At 42.0% G+C, this 25,719-nt stretch overlaps 1 protein-coding gene across 1 annotated transcript in view; it reads right to left on the bottom strand.

The window, feature by feature from the left end:
* SUZ12 (SUZ12 polycomb repressive complex 2 subunit) overlaps positions 1-25,208 on the bottom strand; it is an 819,404-nt gene extending 794,196 nt beyond the window's left edge. Inside the window, exon 1 of the mRNA XM_085617193.1 lies at positions 24,658-25,208. Within this exon, the coding sequence (XP_085473319.1) occupies positions 24,658-24,859 (202 nt within the window). The 5' untranslated portion in view covers positions 24,860-25,208. The remainder of the gene's footprint in view (positions 1-24,657) is intronic.
* Positions 25,209-25,719: the final 511 nt, after the last annotated feature.

Here is a 25,719-nt window from a genome sequence, read left to right as displayed (position 1 = left end):
CTCGGATCATAATCCCCTGTTGGGCCCCACAGCGCCCAGCAATCCCGACATGGCGATTAACTCTGGAGCTACTGGAGGATCCGGTCTTCCGGGAGGTGATAGGAACTGGGATGACCCAGTACTTTCAGGAGAATACAGGTACAGCCTCCTCATTGACAGTGGAGTGGGACGCTTTTAAAGTGGTGGTGAGGGGACTCTGCATCGCTCATAAGATTGGGGTACGAAAAGTTCTCCTCCAGGAAACAGACACCGCGGCCCAGCGCTTGCGCGATTTGAAGCGTGCTCGCCCAGAACATCCAGAGGGACAGGAGGAGCTGTTGGCGGCCCGGGAGGCAGTAGCAGTTGGGATTGAGAAGTTGCGATGTTACGATTATAAGAAGTATTTGGTACGCGTCCACGCAGAGCGCAACAAATCTGGCGCGTTGCTGGCGTGGCTCGCAAATCCTGTGAGGCAGGCGGCCCCTATTTTGGCACTCTGCGATCCAGTGGGGGTATGTGCTACACCCAGCAGGGCATTAATCACCTGTTTTCTGACTACTATGAGGGGCTTTACTCCAGTAGCCACCTTGGATGAGGGTCGTCTAGAGGGGTTTTTAGCTGAGGCGGACTTGCCGGCCCTTGTCAAAGCGGAAGCAGATTTGTTGGGTCAAGACATCACGCTGGGGGAAGTAAGAGGTGCAATCAAACATATGGCACGGAAGAAGACTCCAGGGGTGGATGGTTTGCCGATTGAATTTTATGCATCTTCTATTGAGCTGTTGGCCCCTAGGTTAGTGGCCCTCTACAATGATTCACGGAGGGTGGGCCGGCTTCCTGCCACGACGCGCAAGTCGCTTATCATACCGCTTTTGATGCCTGGGAAGCCCCCCTCTGACTGGACTGCCTACCGTCCACTATCCATGCTTACCACCGACTATAAGATCTTAAGTCGGATACTAGCCACTCGCCTCCTGCCGTATATGACCCGCCTAATACATGTGGACCAGGCGGGGTTTATACCCAAACGAAATACAGCGGGCAATGTTCGTCGCCTGCTCCGTGCTTTTGAGGCCGATACGTACTCATCGCATACTGCAGCCGTATTCTCAGTTGATATCGAAAAGGCCTTTGACAGTCTGGAGTGGCCTTATATATTTCAGGTACTGCGTACCTTTGGATTGGGGGAGCGGTTTGTGGCTCGGACGGCTTTGCTATATAGGGATTCCACGGCTAGAAATAAGTCAGGAGGCCTGATATCGGATCCCTGTGCGGTAGGTAGAGGGACTCGCCAAGGGTGTCCTCTATCCCCGCTGTTATTTGCACTGGCCATAGAGCCGCTGGCGGCCCAGGCCCGAACGGGGAGATGGTTCAGGGGACTCCAGGTGCATGACGATACCCATTATATTGCGCTCTACGCGGACGACCTCCTCCTGTTCCTAGCCGACACCCAGGAGGCTTTGCTGGGAGCAAAGCGCCTACTTAGAGATATTGAAGAAATGGCAGGTCTGAGAGTGAACTGGTTAAAATCGTGCCTGTTCCCCACCTCCAAGACAGTTGAGGGTCCTCGGTATACGGAGGAGGTACAATGGGAGTATACCTGTATAACATATCTGGGGACACGCATTTACCATGAACGGAAAGATCTGGTGGAGGGTAATATTGGAAGGGCTATACGGGGTCTTCAAGGCAGTATGGACTTTTGGCAGTCGTTGCCGCTGTCCCGGATAGGGCGGGTGGCGCTCCTCAAGATGGTGGCACTCCCCAGGCTGCTATATTATTTTCGGGCGCTTCCTGTTTGGCTCCCTGCGTCGACTTTTAAGAGGCTTCAACAGATGATAACGGGGTTTCTCTGGCTCTCTGGCAGACGACGTGTAGCTTTGTACACTTTGCTGCGCCCGAGGGGAGAGGGAGGCCTAGCAGTTCCGGACTTTGAGTACTATTATTTGGCGGCCCAGCTGCAATGGTTGACTCAGGCGGTGGCTCGAGAGTTCCGGGGAGTGGGAGATGCTGTGGGGGGGGGAGGGGGGGGGAGGATTTCTGCCAACGTGCTCTCTAGGATTATTTTACAACAGCCGCTTCACCTTGGGGATCTCCCTGGAGACGTGCAGACTTTTCGGTTGGGCTGGAATAGGAGTCAACAGAGGGCGCGGATCGCCTGCCCGTACGCCCCAGGGATCCCGTTGTTAACGTGCCAGCAGTTGCCTCATGGGGTTAACTGGTCGGCGCTTACGGGATGTTTTGATTCGGGATGGATAGCTGTGGGAGATTTGTATGAAGATAATGTTCTGCTGCCTTATGCAACCATCCGTGAGCGTTTTGATTTCCCTTGTGGTGATTATCTGCTGCATGTGGCCTTAGTGGCGGCTATTCAGCGGCGATGGAAAGGGGGGCTGTCTGAACCTAAGACATCAATGGCTTGCCAGTATGTGGTGCTGGCGGCCGGTACCATTAAAGCGGTCACTTGTTTATATCGACGGATGACTTATGAAAAGTTGCCCCCTCTTCTGAGGTTGAAGCAACACTGGGAGGAGGACATTGAAGGGGAAATTCCTGACAAAATCTAGGCTGAATTGCTTGAGCGCCCCTGGAAATGCTCCAGGAACGCCCGATTCCAACAGATCCAATTTTTTATTTTGCACAGGGCTTATCTCACCCCAGTCAAAATTAAACGTTATTTTAAAACACTCGCAGCATCCTGCCCCCGCTGCAACAGAGAGGAAGCGGATTTCCGCCATATGATGTGGGACTGCCCCCGAATTGGGACTTATTGGCGGGAAGTGTGGACACTTCTTTCTGATGTTACGGAGAGGAATATTGAATTTGGTATAGGTCCATGTTTATTACACTGGTTCCCCCACACCTCGAAGACAAAAATAACTAGTAAATTTATAGACCTGGGGCTAGTCCTGGCCAAAAGGGAAATTACTGCTAATTGGAAGGCTCAGCGGGGGCCGAGATTGCAGAGGTGGAAGGCTGAATTTATTCGGTGGGCAGAGTGCGAGGCGGCTCTCCCACTGCAAACGGCTGGCCGAGCTCATAGCGACAAAGCAATGGACTCTGCCCGCGCCTGGGGAGCCTTGGCGGAACTCCTAAAACCCACAGACTCCAATACTGAGGTGGATTCTGTGCTTAGTGAATCAAAAGGCCTGCCCTCCTCACTATCTGTTTAGAGCGGTGTTGGAGAATGGATGCTACCCCTATTAGACTACCAGCTGTCCTAGGTTATGAAAGTTTGATGTGTACCTTTCAGTTGTAGGGTATTCTGTCGTGGACAAAGAGCCGAATGCCCTGTTATGTCTTCAGCTAACAAGTCATGCCGGGGGAGTTGTGGGAGGGAGGAGGGATTGTAGCATGTTATAGGCTTTATGTTTTTGTGCTCATTTCCTTTACTATGATCCGGAGCTTCCAAATGCAATACCTATTATTGCCCTTTATCACATTGTGCCTTGCTGTGGAAATGCGATGGTGGGAATTGTGGGTGAACCACCGCAAGGTTACCCAGTATAGTTGTGAGCACTTTCAATTGTAACCGTGGATTAATGAAAAGATCGTGTAAAGAGACATGTGTATTAGAGACGATCTATGCGAGCGGAAGCTCATGTTTGAATTGTTTATGAGTGATATAAGATGATAATCAATAAACATATTTTACACAACAACAAAAAATAGATCATATTAAGTCCGGAATAATTGTATTACTTGGCCTTTTCTAACCATGTTCTTGATGTTAAAATTTGTGTCTAATGATATGAACTTTCATGATTTATTTCACTGTTTATTATTTATAACTACGGGTTGTTAGCTTGCGGTCATCCAGATAGGGGGAACCTTAGGGTGGCATTTGAGCTATAGGCTTTTGATATTGCAGCTTCCGCCTTGCCGGTAGCATATGGCGATTTGCAGCAATTTACAGTGTTTAGGGGCGATTCACTATGCTGACTAGCCAGCCAGCCAGCCAGCTTGTTACACTTTTTTATCCATTTTTCTCTGTCTTTTCACAAAGAGGTGCTGGCGTTTGAGCTTTACATTTTTAGGTCGAGCCTAGGCCCAGACAAAACTGTGGCATAGCCAATAGGTCTCACTTTTGGGACCTTATAATTATTTGGTTATGCAGCACAATATCCTTGGTGCAACAACATCAACTTTTGCATGGGTAAACACTTATAAGGTTCCAATGGCGAGACCTATTGGCTATGCCAATGCTTGTTCCAATAATAACCCTACAATTCAACTGAGATTTTTCCACGTATTAAACGTATTTCAAACAGAGAAACAAAAAAAAAATAACATTGAAACATTGCAATCAGAAAACACACTCACTCAATGTGGAACTTGCCACTAGCATAGATTATGGGGTTTGCCTGATAGGTTCTTGCAGTGGAATACTATTCTTCTTGCAGTGGAATACTATTCAGCACAGCACCTGGAAAAGCCATGATATAGATCATTCTTTGAAGGGCTCTGTCTGCATATGCTAGCTGAGGTTCTGTGTTCTAAAGAAAATGCAAGGCAGCCTTGTGTTGAGTTTATATTAAAATCTGCACTATTATACTCTGCTGGGACTTCGATTTAGATGTTGAAGGGCATAAAAAGATACAAATAAATGTAATCTATAGGTAAAACTGGTCTTGCCATTTCAGTCGAGACAACATATAAGTGAAGAGGACTCCAAACACTGTGTTTGGGCTCATAAGTGCAGCCAATGGGTCATAGGAGTAAAGTAACCATTTTTCTAATGCACATCTGAAATTAATTGCGTAAAATAAGGAGCGTTTACTTGCATGAGTCTATGCTGTGGGACGCTATCGCTGCCTACTGAGAAAGGGGTCGGTAAGAAATGTTGGGCCCCTAAACAATCCTGCCTTCACCCCCACACAGTTCTCTAGCTGGAACTCATATACCTGGGCTCCATTTGTGCATTGCAAATACTGTAACTGATTTATGTTACAAGGGTCACCATGGGACATCATCACATTGCTTGACACAATAAGACCCATTCCACATCTATAGGGTAACAGAGACCAGAGTTGCTTACGGTGCCACTGTGGCCACTAATATCTTAGGCACAAGAAGCGATAGAGAGAAATGGCGAGTTTCCAAACAACTAGTAAGGCCATAACCCCAGCTCCAGGCATCCGAGTGGCCCAGGTATACAACACTAAAGGTGAAAAGTTGGTTGCCAAAGTAGGTACATGAATCCAAGAGTTGTTGCAAGCTCAAGTTTAATGTGTAGTAATTTGTTAAATAATAAAGGGTCTGAGATAGTGTAAGATGCCGTTCAGATAATAACACGTCAAACTTAACAGAAACTAAAATTGTACTCAAATATACAAGCCCAATGTTTTACAAAACAACAAATAAACTACTAATGTGCTTAGTTTAGCTACCTTTCTTCATACAACCAACATTCATATTTCCACCGTACATACTTCAAATGTCTCAGCCTAAGGGATGTGGGATTCCCATAGCCTGACTCCCAGGGCATATTGTTTGGGGTCAAGGGCAACAAGTTTATGTTCATTTTCTCCTTGGGTCAAGTAGGCCCAACCCCCAGCAGCACAAACCCTTTGGCTGCCAGTTTGCAATACTATATTATAGATCATGGAACGGCACTGTCTACAGTTAAGGTAATATTTGTGCCCATATGTTAACGCTGCTAAAACTTGTATTTATGTTTCATTTATTGAAAGCCTTTATTATTAGGGTGAGCGCTCTAAGTAAATGTTGAAAGCTCTGACTGTACTACTGACAGTGGCTCCAGTATAAAAATGTGTACACACGTTTTCAAAGTTTAGCAATATGAGGCTATGTATAATGCTCCCAGAATTCTCTGATTTGATGCATATTTTTGCAGAAACTTGAAAGCAAGATTGATTATGCTTTGCTTTGAAAATAAAATCTTCATAAAAAAATGAAAGTAGGGAAAAAAAAAACATTTTGCCAAACTACTGTAACATTTCAGGTACCATTTCTTTGCATCGTTTAGTAACACATTGATGCATGCAAGTGTTTCCCAAAAATATTCATAATGGGAAATCAGTGTAACCTGTTTCAATAAGATTATAGGAAACAAAAACAAACAAGCATTGGCAACGCCAATAGGACTGAAATTGGTGGCTAGCTTTTCAGTTTTGTCAATGTGTGACTTGTTATAGCATGGTTTTTGTAAAAACCTTATTGGTGTGGGAGCTGCCGGGCCCTCACCATTATAACAAACATTGGCAAAAGCAAAAATAGTTTTTTGGTCTCAAAAGGCACACACTGCCACGGTAGTTAGTGGCACTGATAAAAACTACTTCTGTGTGTTGATATGCTCCTTGTGAAAGAGCAGAATGGTGTCACTCACACTGAAGCTAATCGAAACAGAGAGTGACGAAATTTTAATAAACACAAGAGGGTCCCAGTCAACTCCAGACCAAATTAGGGGCTCAATTATTAAAGAAAGTCTCAAAAGTGCACCCATTGGTATATGTCCTTGCAATAAGTGCAGCTATAAGGCTCTCGTGAATTCCCAAGAATTTACAGATGTAGGAAATAAAATAGTACTCCTAGAAAATATTTGTGAACTGCATTTTAGCATGAGTATGTGTAGATTTGCTCATGCAAAAATCTGAGTGTTTGCAAGTTCACATTCCCTCTAACCACTTGTTTCCCAACTCTGGAAGTAGGTTTACGTCTGCCATTGTCAGGAGTAAATTATCAACATTTCTCAGAATTGGAAAAAATTAGAGAAGAGTTGTTGATAACCCTTAAAACATGCAAGTTAGAGGTTTGTACAGACTCAAAAGGGTACACGAACCCTGGAACTATTGCTTACCACTACCTCAGCCCCAGTATTTAGATCTGCAAAAACGTAGCAACATAAGGCTATTGCAAGAATTCAAACACTACTATGGTATGAGCCCTGGCATAATCAGAGGCTATATCGGAGCTTTTATATAATGAGATTGCTGCCATAATTTGTCGCTGCACTACATGGCAGCAAAGGGGCAAGTGGATTTTGTTACGGAACAAGTAGATTTATGAAAAAACCTGCCCCATGGATAAGTAGATATTTTATTAAAATTCTACACACCTGCAGGATAAAAATCAATAACATTCCGGCAACCCAAGCTTACTGCATTTTGCTGTCCTCCTTTTGCCAGGTGAAAATTCTGAGAACCTTTCGAGCATTAAGAGCTCAAAGCTCAGTCTGCATCCTACATCTTGGCCTTCCCTAGGCATTCGGCCAAGACACAACATGGTCATCTCCATTACTACAAGAGAAGTTTCATGGTTCTTACATAAGTTCAAATCTAGATCCCGGGCTATATTTAGTCACTGTCCACTCTACTAATAATTGCTTCTGCCATCATTCAGGCTCTCTGTAATCAATGACTCCTTTTCTTCATGGTTGACTATGGTCACCACTCCTTTAAACAAGCATATTCAAATGCAAAAACATGCTTCTCAGTGGACTACCATTCTAAAAAGCATGCTCCGACATACCAGTCCTAGGTTTTGGGGAGATGGTTGGCTCAGCCATGTACACAGTATACACATTTTCACATGCATGGCTTCCTCTTCTGTGATTCTGCTTGCACTTAATGTATTTAAAAATATTGACAATCATGCTGGCACCACCATACAATGGCTACCCACAATAGACCCGGAATATTCACAGTTGAGTCCAGGGTGAGCACTATAACCAGAGTCGGCCCCATTGTACCATAATCATCTACAATAGGCCATGAATTACAACCATAATGAAGAAGTGGGCCATACTGTGTAGTGGATGGTCACAATATGTTAAGAATTACCACTAATGTCTAATCGAAGGCCAAACACTGCCAGAAGGACAACTACGTCAAGATGCAACAATATGCCTGGAATTATCACCAATGTTACAATATGTAAGGGTTTGGCACTAATGATGCCCATTATATGCTAAATATAACTACCATACTGCCAGCACTACCACTGTGCCTTAGGCAGGCACCATTGGCCTACGGTCAAACACAAGAACCACCACCAGAGACAGGCACTATTATACCACAGAATCATAAAATATGCCTGTAACTTTTTTGGATCACCCATCATTGAGCCAGCTGTTGAGACTATCATAACATGGATTCCCACAATGTGCCTAAAATTACACCAGTCTACCATCTCCAGGATGGACGCTGACATTGCCCGGAAATACCACTACTGAACTAGGAGTTTGCTTCTTATCTGGGTGGACTCCATGCTATGAATGTTCAGACGCTGTCAAGAAATACCTTCATTTTGCAAAGATACAACTATATACACACAATCATGTATGCACACACAAACACCACAGTACAAACACACGTGCACACAGAACCGCAAGTAAAATTTTCAAATACTAACTACTGCTATCCCAACTCTTGCTCTACCTTTCCCACATAAAGCTGCTACTGGTGAGGTTTCATCTGCGCACTCAGGAGGAGAAATGTGTAAACCGAATGCCTCAGTCTAGTAGTCTAAGAAGCCATGTCTAACAAAAGGGTGTGGGGGAGTGGAGGGGATTAGAGGCAGTGGGCTGGCACTTGGGGAAAGGGGTGTCCTGGGGAAATAGGACACATATGCACACATTGATGCAATCAGATGGCCTGGATATGGGCAAACGGGCAAAGGAGAGATTAAAGAATAGCCTAACATACCTATGTGAGAGGTTTAAAATCCATGCCTCAGGTGGGAAAGAAAAAAGGGAACCAATGAGTGCTTCAGGCATGCAAAAAGGGGATTGTGGAAATGGCATCCCCAAGCTACAATCAGAAATTAATACTTTCTTCCTTACAGTGCAGGTTTTTCCCCAGTCTGTCAACATGTAGGCTCCCGGGTTTTCCTACCGCAATATGCCGTGGAATCCATTTTTAATACTTCCACCTGACACTCACCTCAATTTGCCACTACACTGCACCATTGAGATGAAACCCAAGAAGGGCAACAGGGATGAATCTATTTCAGGGAACTGCTACCTCATTACGCTCATTTGTGACCTTAGCAAAATAACAGAAAGGGTAGAGACAAGAAAGCTTTCAACCTGTCTGGAAGAGGCTGGCCTTGAGCCTTGAAAGCTTTGTCCCTGCCCAAGAAGGGATACAGAAACAGATTTCACTGATAAACTGTAGATAATCCAGAACTAAAAGAGTGCCATTAAAGGTCTGATCCTGTTGGACTTAACCACGGTGTTCAATTTGTTGATTAAAACAGCCTCTTAGCAAGACTCCCGAGAAATTGGAAAGACCGGAGCATGCATACATGATTGAGATATTATATAATTATTTTTTTTTTTTTAAACACAGACACACACACACTGGCCACTCTTACCACCTGCATCCAATCCATTTAAAGAACCTCTGCCTGTCATGTGCAGTCCCCACATGCTTTTTCCTTTATTCCAGATATGGTTTATCAGTTTTACCAGGACTCTGGCAAAACTTATCAGGTTATCCGGCTGCCAGGCAATAACATCAAACAAACAAAAGGTGACGGAAGGAATGCTTGCAAAAAGTCTAACCACTGGCAATAGCTCGGGGTAACATTCCAACCGATTGTTCTTCTGCACGCCAGTAGCCTCAGATTAAGACTGTCGTACACAAACCAGTTTTGGTTCTGCTCCAAAAGATTATGCCCTACAGGTAAGCAAAGACGTGGATCCCGTGCTAAAAGTACCACTGTGACCAAGCTGCAACCGACTGACTACCCCCAATCATAGCAAAAACGGTCTTGAATTGCTTGTGTTCCTGTTCAAAGAGGACCTGACCTGAAATTTCGGGCTTGACTGTTCCTATTAGAGCAGAATCAAGACTGGGTCCAAGTTGAGGTGCTAGAGTGTGCAAAATGATGATGGATGTAACAGCCAGTGCCTGAGGTTAATTAAAACATTCTATGCATGTTTTGTTTGTACACTTCAGTGCCAGGATTGAACATACACTTGCAATACTCAATTGACTGAGGCACAGGACTGTCATGTCTAGAGTTTAACCTGAGCAACTGCCAGCAAAGGACAGAAGTGGAATAGTACAGACTACCTTAAACGTCACGTCAATGAGACCAAGCTAATTTGGGTTGATATGCAGAAGCAGAGCTAGAGCACGCTTTTCCCTAATGACCTTGAGCCTTCCCACGATATACATTTAAAATAAATTCTATGGGAGTCCTAGAAGAATAGCTTTCTTCTAATCCGAAAATCAACTTAACTGCCTTTTATTTCTATACCTTGAGGTTTCTTGGTAAATCCCTTCAGTTTTTACCATAATCCTAAAGTTGTGGCTACATGTCCTATCCCACTTGAAGTATTGCAATAGCCTGTATTGAGCCTTATTAATGCAGTGCTCAAGAAACTGCAGAGGGTTCTAAACTCGACAGTCCACAAAGTAGGCCACCTAAAGAAAAGTGATCACGTGACAACATCTTAGAGTAAATTCACTGGCGAGACTAATAAAGTTCACACTTCGAGTCTGTTGCAGCACGGACCACTCTTCCCAGAAAGACAATAACAAGCTTGCTGTCCTTGGACAAAGTTTTAATTACTCTAATTCTTGTTTGAAAAGTTCTTCTTCAAGGGGCTAGACTCTTTCTCATCTAGGCCTATACTGTATAATTAACATCCACAGAACCTGTGCTTCCTCCCAAAAATTATCCCAAAGACCCTTGTGCTGATTTTTGCTTAAGTGTTAAGCTATCCCTTGCTGTGTATGCTATGCTCTAGGACTGATAGGTCAGATGAAAATCAACATTTCCAAGGACTCGATAATATGGCCATGTAAGAGTAAATCTTAGAGGACATGAGCAGTCAATGTGGATTAGGTATGCATAGAACCCTTAAATGCATGTGGGTAGCTAAACGAATGCTTGCATGTGGTTTTAGTCTTCAAGCAAGAAGCAGGCTTTCAATTGTCTTGTGCACCTTTACAGTCAGGCCATCGTCCTGTAAGTTACTGCAGGTGGTTAGTTATCGGACACCGAAGCAGTTCACGCTGGAATGGAAATTCAACATGCATGTGTGCATCAGATATGCTACAGAGTGGTGTTTGAGAGATTGTCCAAAGGACAGCACCAAGTCAGATAGGGGAGTTAATATGCATCCCTGACTGCAGCATGGAAAAGTGGAATGAAATGAGCATACATGCTCCCATTTACTTAGGTGTCACTGCAAGCATGGACTAGTGGAAGTATCAGTTGTATTAGATTTTGTAGAACAACGATTTAAAGAAATACCATTACTGAGAAACCATTTAAACTGTTTAAAGAACATTTTCAGGATAAACAGCATTTACCATTTCATAGAAAACAATATGAAATGGTTGCAGGTCTTACTTTCAGAAACATTTTTGTTGAAGGTATTTATTTCAAATCTTTACATCAGGGGACATTATTTTGGATTTATATCTTTTGCATTGTCAAATATGTGCTTTGGATGCTTTTAATTTGCTACGCCCTCATCACCCCTAAACACCACCCATCTCTGCCCCCTAAAAATGCCTCCCCACGCATAAACTACAACAATTTCTGACCCTTAAACTCCAACCATCCCTGAACCCTTTTAGCCCTTTCTACTCCTACACTTTAACCATCTCTTAACCTGCAAACCCTCTACCACTAAATTCCACCCATACATGCCTCTAAAAACCATTTCTATGGCTAACCCCCACCCATCCCTGATTCCTTAAAATCCCGCACCACCCATTAACTCCACTCATACATAAACTCTACACAACCCTCACCACAACCCATTCGTGCCACCTAAAAACACTCACCACCCCTGAAAAGCAAACATTCTGACTCCTAAGAACCCTCACCACCCCTAAACTCCTGCATCCGTAAACCCTAAAAACACTCTCTACGTATAAACTCCATCTATTCCGGACTTTAAAACCCCACACCATCCTAAACTCCACCCATTCCCAAACACTAAAAACCATTCACAGCAGCAAAACTCTACCAATCAATGAGCCTTAAAAACACTTCACAGCCCTAAACGCCACCCATTTGTACACCTAAACAAAGAACCTCAACACCTCTAAATGCCACCCATCACTGGAGTTTAAAACCACTCACCACCCCTAATCTCCACCCATTTCTGAACCCTGAAAAACCCTCCTCTCCCCTAAACATCAGCCATTCCTGTACCCAATAAACCTTCACTACTGTTAAACTTCCCCCACAGGTGCGACTTTGCGTGTTTCCTTAAAATTATCTTTCCTTCAAAATGTTTCATTTAATTTTCGATCTATTTGTATTTCCTTAAAATAGCCATTCCTTAAAGTTGGTTTTCCATAATGTGGTTTCCTCCAATGATGGGTCTCAGTTCTCTTTTTTCCATTAATTCACATACTAATGCAAGTATCCAAAATCTTACCCAGTTCATAATGTGCTGAGACTGAGTCAGTCAACAAAGGAGTGTGTGGTGCACTCTAGAATACCCTGCAATCAGCCAGGATACACCCTTTAGAAAGTACTGCCTAGAAATCCTCCCATACAGGATAGACTTCTTTGAACTAACTCTCAACTAGACTGGCTTTCATGTGCAGCGCTCACATGGGCTGTCTTTTACCTCTAGTGTACTGGAAAAGGTAGCCAGATCCAAGAAAGCCTGTCCGCTTTAACAGCTGCAATGGAAAATTAGCACAATCAAGTGTGAACGAGACTATGAATAAATCACGAATGAGGGCACGTAGGACTGAAGCCTTAAGCCATGATACTCAGTACATATGCCCGCAAGTACGTTATGCACCATGCTAAGTGTCTTAAAACAATACCAGTTCACCTGTAACATGCAAACGAAGTATACCCGGAATTGAAGAGGTGCACAGAGGTAAAATGTGTAACGGATTAACAAGTTAGGTGGCAGCTGCATTATGCAGAACCTGAACAGGACAGGCAAGATATTTAGACAAATCAAGCAAGACTGAATTCCTAAGGCTCCTCTCTGTAGACTACAAACGGACACGAAACACTGGCAAACACTCCCACTAACACGGTTAGGGAAAGCGGCCCTCTTCAAGATGATGGCACTGCCGAGATTTTTATATGTCCTCCAAAACACCCCATTCCAGGTCCCCCAATCCTACTTCCGTACAATAGACGCAGAACTCACGAAACTCCTGTGGAATAATAAGCCACCTCGCATAGCTATGGCAAAGTTGTTCCGCACCTGGTATGATGGAGGTATAGCACTCCCAAGTATCCAAGTATGCTACTGGGCGTCCAAATTAACTGTTATTAATCACTGGCTCCATGTCCCACATACAAACCCGGCCTACGGCCCTGACAGATTAGCACTGGGGGAGGAGGGCCTGTACCGGGCACTCTACAGGCTAAAGGCTTCAAACACTGGGATGACATAGGAATATCCAGGGGGGGGGGGGGGGGGGAAGGGGGGAAGACCTCTGGGTGCGGGGTACAATGATACCCTTTGAGCAGCAACAGTATGAGATGGCACCAATGGAATTATTCCGATACCGTCGGATTAAACACGCCCTAGAGGCAGTGATCAAGGCCATGGTGGCAGAAAGAACTGTCTATATATACAAAGGGGTTGCCCCAAAAAATGTATTAAACTAGGAGGGTGGATGGAACACTTACAGAGGGGGAATATGTGAAACACCAACGTTACCTCCTGAGCCAAAACTTCCATAACATTATCGATGCTGATAGGATGTATAGATCTGTATGTGAAATTAACATCTATCTGCAAATGTACTGATCAGAGACCAAGATATCTCATGTGTGATAATCGTGTTACAGACTACCTGAATGATGTAAATGTGCCTCTCACGTTTAATAAACGGAATTAAAAAAAAAAAAAAAAGAAGACTGCATTCCTATAATCCAAGCTGTACGAGTTAGCCGACTGGATCACCATCCTTCTCCCTACAACTAAGAAGAGTTCTCCTTTAGCTCTTCAGAAGGAGTAACATTTAGCACTTAGCTGGTTAACATGCGAGGCAGATGTTAATAACAGCATTGACAAGAACATCACCATTTTTAGGTTGAGCCTAGCGCAGCGCGCATGCGCTGCTCTACGAGGCTTCTTGTATCTACTCTGTGTGGGTCTGACTCCTCCCACGCATTGGGTTGGCTTTTGCGTATCTTTTTCAAATCAAAACCTGCACATGGCTAAATTGGGTGCATGTCCCACCTCTTCTGAAAGGTTCACTCCTTTGCTGCAGGACTGAGCAGCAGTGCGCATGGCTGCAGCGCCTCCTTGTCTACCCTGCACCACTCCCCCTAGTCTCCCTGTGCCTGCCCCCACCACTCCTCTTGAGCTGCTTGTTTTATTCTGCTTTCCCCTTTGTTGCTTGTTTACGGGTTTGCTCTTTCCGATTGGCTGGGGCTGTTCAGCGAGCAATGCTTATACATCTGAAAGCATTGAATTGCTTAACAAAGAATAAATGCATGCGTCTCTCCATGCAGCACATATCGTGTTTCCAACATTGTTTTTGTTGTTGATTACAAAAAAAGCAAAAATACCCCTTTTAAAATAAGTGTGCTGCAGAACTGCAAACTACTCGATGAATGACACCCTCATGCTAACATGTTTTCGGCACAGGAGGCTGGCAGCAACGTACTCCTCAGCTCCAATCCACGAGGAGACCCGTGGGAATATAACATGCGGTTTGCACTGATTCAAACTAAAAACTAACTAGAGAAAATGCTGGTCTTACACAAAACAATATAGTAAGGGTGAAATACAGCTTGAACACATGGCACGGGTGCGACTCCGTGTCGCAATTATTATCACCCTGCCTTCTGGGAACTGTAGGTTCCCATTACACACATGGCATTAAAATGTCCTGTTAACTAATAAGTCGAGACGGCTGAGAATGACAAACATTAGCGGGCCAATTGAGAGGTTTGAGGATGAATGACTGAATAACTTGTTTATATAAGGTCACTTTTTACTTTTTTCTTATAGTTTTATATAGCATGAACTTGACCATAAGGTATTGGGTATCAGAGTGCTTTACATGATCACCAGTTTCGTTACAGACGGACACATTTATTTTTTGTTAGGCACAGAGAGATTACGTTTGCCCAGAATCACACGATGTTGAGCGTTGTTGCGGAGACTTAAAACAGGTTCACCAGATTTTAAGGTTGACTGCCCTAGCCGTTAGGCTACATCCTCTCCTCATGCTCCCTTGAAATAATTTAACACCATTAAACATGGCTGGCAATGAGGAAACAACATATAAGGAATGACGAAATGCTTTAGAAGCTATGCATTCCTATGCTATTGTGGCAGGAATGAATAACAAAATATGTTTTCTCCTTATGTTATGTTTGTATAGTACTCTGAAGCAGCCTGCATGTTTGCACTATAGAAGTATCAAACACAAATATTACACACTAAAAACTGGAACGCGTGCCTATTGTTATTCATTGGATATCGTTCAAATGTAAAATGATTGTGTTTAGAATTGATTCAAAGTGAAAAACTGAGACAAACGGGGAATTATTGTGCTTGGCAAATTTACCATGGAGGCAGTTTGGATAAAAAGTGATGCTTGAATGTTTTAACGCGATAATGATTTGGTGTTATTTACTCTCGGGTAAGTGCAAGGCAAGATAAACAGCAATTGAGGGGGGGGGGGGGGGGGGCGCAGTATTTTCTGCATAAGTATTTTTTGATGCAATCTTCATTGCCCATCATCTGCTGTATAATATGCTGATTTTAACAAAACTATTTCGTTTCAAAAGTATGAAAAGTTATTAAAATTAGTTTAAACTGTGTGCAGTCCTGCACAATCCAGACACTTTGTGAAAGTTAACTGATGCCCTTCAGGTGTTGATTGATTTACTTAACAGTTAAAGGAGGTGACAATAGTGCAAATCTAAAGCCCAAGCCCTATTTGATGGATTGGGGTTAATTAAGGCTGTTGTCTGGAACAAGGAGTAAATACATTGATGTAAAATATGTAGGCAGCCGCGTCAAAGGATTTTTTTTTTTTACTTTAGCCACGCTGCACAGCATCCTGGATGCTGTTCAGCGTGGCTACAAACCATTGGCAAAGCCAATAGTCCCCAAAGGCCAGACCCATTGGCGTTGCCAATGCTTGTTTATTATAATATCAGATGGGGAGGCAAAAGCCAGTGAAATGCAAACATAGGTACAGGTCTGTTTTAAGTGCACTCAATTTAAAAACGTTACTGGACACATCTCAATTGAGATATTTCTGAACTTTAGGAGAAAGTCAGACTTACTGTATCAGAAATTAAGTAGCAACGGCATAGTTAAAAAAACAAGAAATGTATTAATATAAACTAAGGGGGTTAAATAACTCTACAAAATGTGCATTATATTTCTTTTTAAATGAGGTCTTGTGATTTTACTTTCAAAAAGACGATATTCATTCAAACTCACAACAGTAAACAAAGTAAAAGAAATTACACAATCCGAAAGAGCTTGCTAAAGCTAACTGAACTAGCGATCTGTGTCAGATGGTGTGCCAGTGTTACAACAATGTATAGTTCCGCCCTAAGGGTTCACAAAGGGTGAGGAGGGGTTGTAGTTGCCAGAATTCTATAGGTAAAATAAATTAATCTTGCGTCTGTAAAAGAGAGTTCACATTGTAAAACCTGACTCTAGGTAATAAAATTGAGCATTCCAAGGTTGACTAGGGGAGTTGTTGTAGGCTATTAACTCTGAAATGATCAACATGCAAAATAACATACAATAAGTGTGCTCAACGAATGTTTTGCTTTAAAAAAAGAAAATGTTTTGTGCATAACTAAAAACTACAAAGTGACAAATATTTACAAGATTTCGGGTCGAATTAAGAATTGGAACCCCTACTATAGAGCCCTTGCAGATTAAGCAGGGTTCAAATCATGTAGCCTAAAGAAACACCACTGAGGTTCAACAATCCCTGAAAGTGACATCAGAGTACAACATTTACGGTGTACCATGTGAGAATTTATGCACCAGCAGGCTCGAATCATAAAAACCAGCAATGGTCCCGTATAGGGCAAATGGAAATCAAAAGGCTTTATTAAATAAACAGATTTTAGTAATTGACAATATAAAATGAGTCCTACTGAAACGGTGACATTTAATAATCAATACAGTAAGTAAATATTTTCAATTTAAACATGAACAGAAACATGACCCTGTGGTCTTTGTCCTATCCAACAGATCTAAAGTATACACTGACATGAACATCAAGTCGTCCTCGATAAACCAAACATTTACTAAAGCCAAATCCTCAAAGGGATTTCTGCACTAAATCTTATTCCTTTTGCATAGGTCAGTGTTTTTAAAGTAAAACACCTTCCTATTACATTTAGTAAAGGGCGAACAATGTAACGCCACTATATATGCTTGACAAGCAGTAGAATGTAAATCCCATTCCAACAATATTTGTCAGAGTTGACAATATTAGACCCCCTACTGTATAGGTCACGGGGTTACACCATAGAAAGCTTCTTTCTACTGTATTTGACTAGAATTTGCATTAACCAAATCTCTATCAGTTATAAGCACTGGAATTACGTTATTCTACAGCTGTAGAATTTGTTTGCATAAATATTAAACTGCCACATAATCCATCATCTGCTGCATAATTTGAAGATTTTACAAACATGTTTTTTGCTTCAGGATCACATGGTTACATTAAAATGCAACAAAATGTTGCCATGTAGAAAGACCCTTTGCAGAAGTTGACTAGTCACCTTTCAATTGCCTTTTGTTGCATTTGAGTGTTAAAAAGATGGTAAAGAAGGTGAAACATGTGGCATGGAAATGATAACATGTGAAAAAGACTATTATGCAGTAATGCTGTCACAAAAGGTGCTGTATTACACTGCATACGTTGTATTTCCTTGCTGCACTATGTAGTTAGCACTGCTGCATAATTTGAATCCTCGATATAGTCCAGTGGCTCCGATTAGAAGCAATAGATTCATTCTTAGGCAGACTAATCTGTTGAAATCCATGTTAGAAACTACTGGTCTCAGACTTTAACAGAGCACAATAATCCACCCATAAAGGCCTAGTGGCTTTAAGGTACGCTTTCACAATAAATAATTCAGGCCTCCTGCCCTCATAACTTATTATCATAAACAGATCAGATCTAAGGCATCTGACAAACTTTTCCCGGGAAATAAACCAGGCCAACAGCCATGATCAGTGGATTGTTACCATAACCAAACCAGGACTATGCTATTGAACATCATAATCAAACAAATCTTTTAAAAGAGGGGAGTTAAAGCCCCTGTTTAAGCATGGATTCTTCAAGCTCGTTCTGTTGATCAAATGAGGAAAGAAGCATTATCACGCCAGACACAAAAAGTGTGCGTGTCCTTCCAAGGATAGCTTATCCCACCAGCTTAACACTGACCTCATTTCAAGAATATACAGCGCATTTGTAATATTTGAGGTCAATGCGCCTAGGTCTGATGCACACAAAAACTAAACGACATTGTCCTTTTCTTTAAGTCACTGCAAACCACCCCAACACTGTAATCCTTGACAACCATGAAACAATGCAGAGATGCAAAATAAGGCTCTCAACAGGGAGAAATCAATTTACGCGGTCAGTATTTGCACCAGTTATATTATTTACCCGAGCTGGCGACATTGAATGTCACTGGTATTTTGCTCTGTCTCATCCTTCCCCATCTCAAGCTCCTCCACTGCTACACAACCACTTTACTCCCTAGTATTCTCGCCCTGAGTGGATTTCTCCCCTCACAAGCTCCTTCAAACGGGTTGTGTTATATTTTTTTTAAGTGTTTTAAAAACATTTTATAAATTGCTTCCGAGTTGCTCTGTTGTCAAATAGCACGCATTCATTTATTTGCTGATCCAGGATAGTTGTCTACTATCCAGGAATGTTAAAGAAATTATAATTTGTCGGACGTATCAGGCCATTGTGAACGGCGACATGCAGGGGTACGTCATCACGTTAGGTTGTCATAGCATCATAACACGTGTACATCACTGCTGTACCTTCCGCTCTCCCCCATTTTACCAATCAACAGTGTCACCAAAAAGCATTGGCAAAGCCAATAGGACTGCACTGGCAGTCACAAAGCGAGACCTGACAGATTTGCCAATGGTTGTTTATTTGCACCTTTGCCCCTCGCACCTATCTTAAATCAAGGGTTTTCAACTGAAAAGACAATGGGAAAGACAAGTTATCACATGAATCACTTTTTCCATCAATAGCATCATACAAGCACTGTAACCTGGGCCAAATTTAAGGGAGTGTCACTTCAAAAGTTGCTTTGTGAGCAAATAATTTTTCACCAAGCCCACAGAAATGTCGGCCTGTTGTGATGGACTGAACTTATGTTTCAAGCTAAAAGATTCTGTTAAAAGCTTTCATGGTATACCATCTTACTGTGACACTTTAGTCTCTAGACAAGGGTCTCTGAACGAACAACCACAGAAAATGTTGCTTTTCTACCACAAAGTATAGTACGTGACCTTACTTTTTTTTCTCAACTGGCCATACCATTAAAAATTACAAGTACGAAGTTGCCAAACTAGTCAACTTGTTTTGGTCCAAGAATATTTCAACATCAAAAGCAAACAAATACCACTTACGAATAACTAGGTTGTGTGCTGTTTTGGAGTGCCACTATTGAGAGATTGAGGTTGTAGTACTTTCAAGGGACAAAGCGAGTGTTTGTCAGTGAAAACGTACTCTAGCAAATGCTGACCACATCATAGAGGTAAAATCTTTTAAGGTGCCACAAGGGGGAAAACCATCGTTAACAGCAAAGTTTTTTTTAATCCACACTAAAACTGGTGTTTCAAACTCACTTTAAAAAATATTTAAAAATACACGTATTTCACAATGGAAAGACAATGAACACCACCCGCAGACATATCTATACTTAACACACATCGCCAAAACGTAATCTCCAAATTTGGCATAAGGAACAAATGTAAGCAGATAATCACTCACTTTTTTTCTTTGCTACACTTGGCAAATTTTAACACTCCCCTATAGGACTCCCTCAATGCAATCTGAAGCCCTTCAAGTCTCACAAACAACTAGATCTGACCTCATCAAACAACATAAAGTATTAGCAGACCTGCTACTTAATTTGGGCATTACAAGAGGTATAAAAGAGCAATATAAGAGTCTATACAATAAATTATACTAGCCCCCTATAGGTCAACCGTGTCCCCCGGAAGTGTCTACTGTTACTTCACATGGGAGTTTCTCAAAAGAAGGAACTGTGCCACCAGCAACACAGACTCTTCTACATAGACTCCATGCAGTACTCGGTTTTTTGCGATTTAAAATGGCCACTGCAGGCCTTCTGATGTCTCTGGGGTTACCCAGATTGCATATACTCGAGCTAACCAGACAGGTGTAACATACAATAAAGACCATGCCTAGTTAGCTATATAGTCGCAAGGGTGACTGCGCCTAGTCTCACACTTTCCAAAAAACCCATGCATTAGCACTGTACCGTGTTTACGTCCTATGCCTAAACCACATAATCGGGTTTCCCTTTACATGTTCAATTTAGGCTAAAACACAACCAACACTCCCTCACTCATATTCCGAAGGATGTGCAGGAACCCCATGTAAATGCAAGTATTTCATGGCCCAGCAGAGGAATCGTATAAATGATGTTAAGGGAGAATTTACTCAACCACACAAATCAATTTCAGCCTCGCTAAGAGTAGAAAAGCAGCATACAAATACCACTACAGTACAACCTAAGAAATCTTACTCTAATCGGAGATGAATATTGCATTACCAGAGGTAGCTACTGATGTATGCATCTAGGCTAGAGGTATAAAATATAAGACATGTTAAAAACATTAACTTTAGTAGAGCTGTAACAATGGAATCTCTCTCCATTCCCCCAAGCAACGCAGTTAGTCCTGCAACCTCTTGCAAACAGTTCATCACCCAAAAGATTGATAGTTAGATGTATAGTTTAACTGTTCAGCCTACATCAAACTAATAAAGAGCAGACAACATATAGTAAATTAGAACATTTAATTATATTATACAGGTAAAACGAGAAATTGTGATCAAATCAAACACAGAAGTCTTGTGATAATGTTTCTTAAAGTGGGGTCCGTGGACCCCTCAGGGTCTGCGACATCTATTCGGGAGGTTTGCAGCGGTTTAAAAAATTGAACATTAGCAGATCAAGTATATATGTATATAAAAAAATGAACGTAAAATTACTTATTTTTTTAAACGCTCTGAAAATGTTAAGATATTTAAAATTGGAAGCTAAAAAATAAGTTGGTGTGCTTAACGTAACTTTTGGGAGCAACTTAAGTGGATCAAACAATAGTATAAAAAACTGGTTACCTCAATTAAAATACTAGTATGCACCGACAAAAAGAATGCATACATTAGGAATAAAAAGGCAAATAAAGATGCTTGAGCCTGTCATAGTGCTTTGTGTTTTAGAAATAAACTATTTTTTAAACGCTCCAACCTTCCCACTGAAATTTCCACATTTGTATGTCTTTTGTCTTAAAATATTTCATTATATGTATTTCTTTAATGTAAACTAGTTTCTGTATTTTTTTTTTTTTGACTTTCAAATCTTTGAAATTGCTTAGGTGGGGATCCCCAGAGTCCAGTAGACATTCATTGGGCGTGTCCTTAAGTCATACGGTTAACAACCGCTGTCCTAGAGCTCATGCACGAACCAGCAAACATCCTGCAAAATCACAGGCACTGTACAGCTGGTTTCCCCTCAAACTAAAGGTAAGCTTCAGAAAGGAATAAAACACAAAATAACCATTCAAGTCAATCAACACTCAAATGGTAAGTTAGGAACACACTAGTCACGATATCCCTAGAATCGAGAAAACCAGAAAAACATGGTTTAGGAACGGTCCAAAGCTTTATGACAACACAGGAATGGTAGATATGTCCCTTAGTAATAACAGAATTGGTAAAAGAGGAAAATTATACAAATTATGGAAAAATATACTATGAGCCACTGAAAAAAATATTTTAACACCACCAACCAGCAGAAGGTTTACAGGTATTTCACAAAAATAACCTTTGATACAGAGCAAAATTTCAACAGCAGAATGCATTGGTGGTGGATTCCGAATTATGGAAACCTTTAAATTAAATGACAAATTAAGGATCTCAATGGTTTGAAATACTACATACATACTCAGTACAGGAGTAAAAGCAGAGCATCTATCATTTACAATACTTTGGGTACTTTTTAATGTTATTGTGTAGCTTGCCTATTTCTTATTCAACCAACAATCAAATATCTGCATTACAAGCGGTGTCCTTAGTATGCCAAGTAACACGAGCAAATAACTACATATGAGCAGCTTGCATTCCTACTTACTAAAATACCAGTTTTTTGGTCCCCATGATTATTACTTGAAAGAACTCTATAAAATAACAAATAAAACACAACATTGAGAATGCATCAGTTCTTGCAAATAAGTTAAATGAACAAAGTCAAATACAGTACACAAATGTATTAAAACAGTGTCCTTTCCTTAACAACGAAATAAGTCAGTTAGGATTCACAAAGTTAAAAAGAAAACGTTATCATAGCCAAGAAAAGAGAAAAAAACATGGTTATGGGAAGCATTTGAAAGATGTTACTTGTAGTATATGGCAACTTCAAATTCAGCTGAAAGGCTGTGTTCTATTCGTAATACATGCAGTGCACTGGAACAATTTTCAGAGTAGGGCTGCTGACCTCAATGTTACATCACTTAAGTCATAGGAATTGTTAACAATGCAAGCATCACACTGAGAACAAATATTGCACACGAGTCACTGTTATTTAGCAGGACAGTGGTATAGGTGGGGTATGTAGCCAGTGGTGAATTTTAGAGCACACTGTCGCGTATACATCACTTGAGTGGTGTAGCAGCGCACTGTCATTTAGAGTCAGCACATTTTCCACTGAAACACACACAAAATTCGCACCAACATACTGTTGTACTGCTAGAAGCACTTATTGAAAACAATTGTGTGTAGAAATCAGTTTTCTGCACATATGTACAATTTCCACATCACCATGTAGTATCTTGATTTGTTTTGATTCTGATAAAATCTATGCCCATCTCAGAAATTTTTTTAAAAGTGCTTCATTTGAGCTTATTTAACTTGATATATTTAAAACGTGTACAGGTATTTCACTCTTATTTAAATGTGTTAGGAAAAGAACTGACAACCTACATCCTTTCCATTCACACTGCTTGTACTACTGAAATAAAGTCAGATAGTTCACTTTACAAAATCCTCTACGGTTGCAGTCAGAGAAACAAAAGTACCACCAATCCCTATGTTAAAAGAATAAGCCGCAATTCGACAGAAGATATAGGCTGACATTTGACCTTTGTCTGGGAACACACAGAAAATAAAACAAGATTGAAAATTAAGGCCTCTTTATTGCTCATTCACCTTCTGAACTCCAGGGTGGTTACTTAAGAGGTGTTGTAGAATCCCCACTTCCAGCGCCTATGAAGGCATCGTGATACCATGCTGTATAATGGAGCACCCAGTCAACGTCAGTCCTTACCTAAAAACACTTGACTCGATTTAGAGTGCACCTAGCTTTCCGCATTATACGCAACTACTTCTGCTTCCTTTTATGTCTCTAGACGTTTTCATCACTATAACATGATTCTCAGAAGCAGCAGGTGAACGTGTGGCAGAAGCTTAGACGGAAATGACAAGATGCTGCCATTTCTGCACCAGGCACTTTGAAGCTTCCGGCGACAAGTTATGGACGAAAGCATGGATCAACTTTAGAAGTAACATCAAGTGTTGATGATGTACTGCATGTAACATTGTGGCACCTGTTTACCCCTCCAGACAAATACAGGAATGAAGAACGCAATACTACAGGAACTTAAGACTGTTCCACCCAATAAAACAAAAATTAGCAATTTAAATAGTGACAAGATTCAAGTGAGCCATGGTATCCACCGACACCCACCATCTACTACATTAAACAAACCGACATTCTATCGTTAATCACGTCGTTGGCGGTGCACAGAGAAATGAAGACAGGGTGCAACTGCATCGAAAGTTTCAGGTGATTTGTATCAATTGCAAATCATGCGAGTTGCGGAACACGTGCAATATCACAGTAGCATATGCATTTCACGATTCTTCGAAGGGGTGTTTTGGGAACTTCTTTGACAAACACCGATTGTACAATTCAGATCAGTAATAGGACGGGCTGATCAATTACATATTTATCGTAATATCATGAAGCTTTATCTTTCCCCCACAAATATCAAACATAGAACTTGATTGTTGATTAGCTTTTTTGCAGATAGTATGTATACGAGCACATTCGAAAACAGATGAAGATTTTATGGAGAATAGCTTACATATTTCACATTTGAAGTGGGCATACAGGTCTTTGCAGAGCCGGAAGGTATGCTATACTCACGCCCAGGTGCTTATTTACATCATAGAGGTAGTCAGTCATACACAGAGGTACAAATGACAAGTTAGAAGTGTACGAGCATCATCCTTAATATTAATATTGCATATGCTTATTTATGGACACAATTGTCACCCACATACACGCATGTAATAACACGCACACGTGTTCAAATATCTAGCCACGCCATGTAATAAGCCCTCAGGGCCATCTGCTGTTCTCAGAGGAACCTGGGCCTGCGAGAGACCCCCTGGACTCAGATTTCGCTCAGGGCAAAATATTGCTCGGTGCACTCACTCTCGAAGGCCTGAAGGAAGAGCTCGTGGTCGGCTTGAAGCTGCTCCATCTTCGGCTTCTTCACCGGCAGCACCGTGGCAGAGGCAGCGACCGCGGGGGAGTACCCGGACCCACTGCCCGATTTACCGCCCGAGGAAGACCCGCCGCTAAAACCTCCAGAACCGGGACCCGAGCCGCTGCCGCCATGCTTATGAGGTGCCATCCGCCCCTCCGCCTCTGGAACCTGACCAGGGATGCCACCGAAATGTGCTAAATCTATTTTCCGTGCTTTTATTTAAAAAAAATGTAAACATGCAGGATTTAAAAAAATCTTCGTAGGTGTACTTAAAAATAAAAAGGCGGGTGGTGTCAGGAGGGCGGGCGGAGGCCGCTCTTTGTCCAAGACTATATTAAATAATAATTTCTACATATAGCAGAAACCCATAAATAGGGAATCAAAGGCGTTTACGCCCGAATCCATCAGGCAAAACTCCATGCGAGAACCCCCCCACTCTCAATGCACAGACAACACACACCAGTCTCTTTCGGCCGCTCCCCCTCCCGACCGCCCACCTTCAGCCCGCACCGCCCCCTCGTGGTGACGCTAGGCAATCCGGCGATAGAGCTGGCGGATGCTCTCAATCCATTGGCTAAAGAAACCGTCACGCTGACGAGCTGCCTCTGGTAAGTTTGGTTGGTGTTGTGCGCGCGCTCACCGATCGCGCTCCTTTCCCCTTCTTTGAACTGAATTCGCGGGAACCGGTATCTACCGAGGTGCATTCTGGGCATCCGTAAACCGAACATAGTTTCTCTTAATTTACGTCTCCTTCGATAACAATCAGTACTGCTCTTAGTGCGCTGCCGTAATTGGTTGGCGGTGTTTTTAATTTCGCATCAAAGTCCAAGTTTACATTTTTGTGGTTAAATGTTTGTGTTGTTCATCAGTATCCTGAAAACTATGTTTGTTCGCAGAGTATTTAATTCTAGTTTTTAAAAACTACTTTAAAGTAGTCACAAAGGATGGCTTCAAAACCAAAAACCGTTCTCTGTTTTTTTGAGGTGGAAGGAATACATTATTACAAT

Source organism: Triturus cristatus, chromosome 7 (assembly GCF_964204655.1).
Source record: "Triturus cristatus chromosome 7, aTriCri1.1, whole genome shotgun sequence".
Classification (NCBI taxonomy): domain Eukaryota; kingdom Metazoa; phylum Chordata; class Amphibia; order Caudata; family Salamandridae; genus Triturus; species Triturus cristatus.
This window is presented reverse-complemented; position numbering and strand designations above follow the sequence as displayed.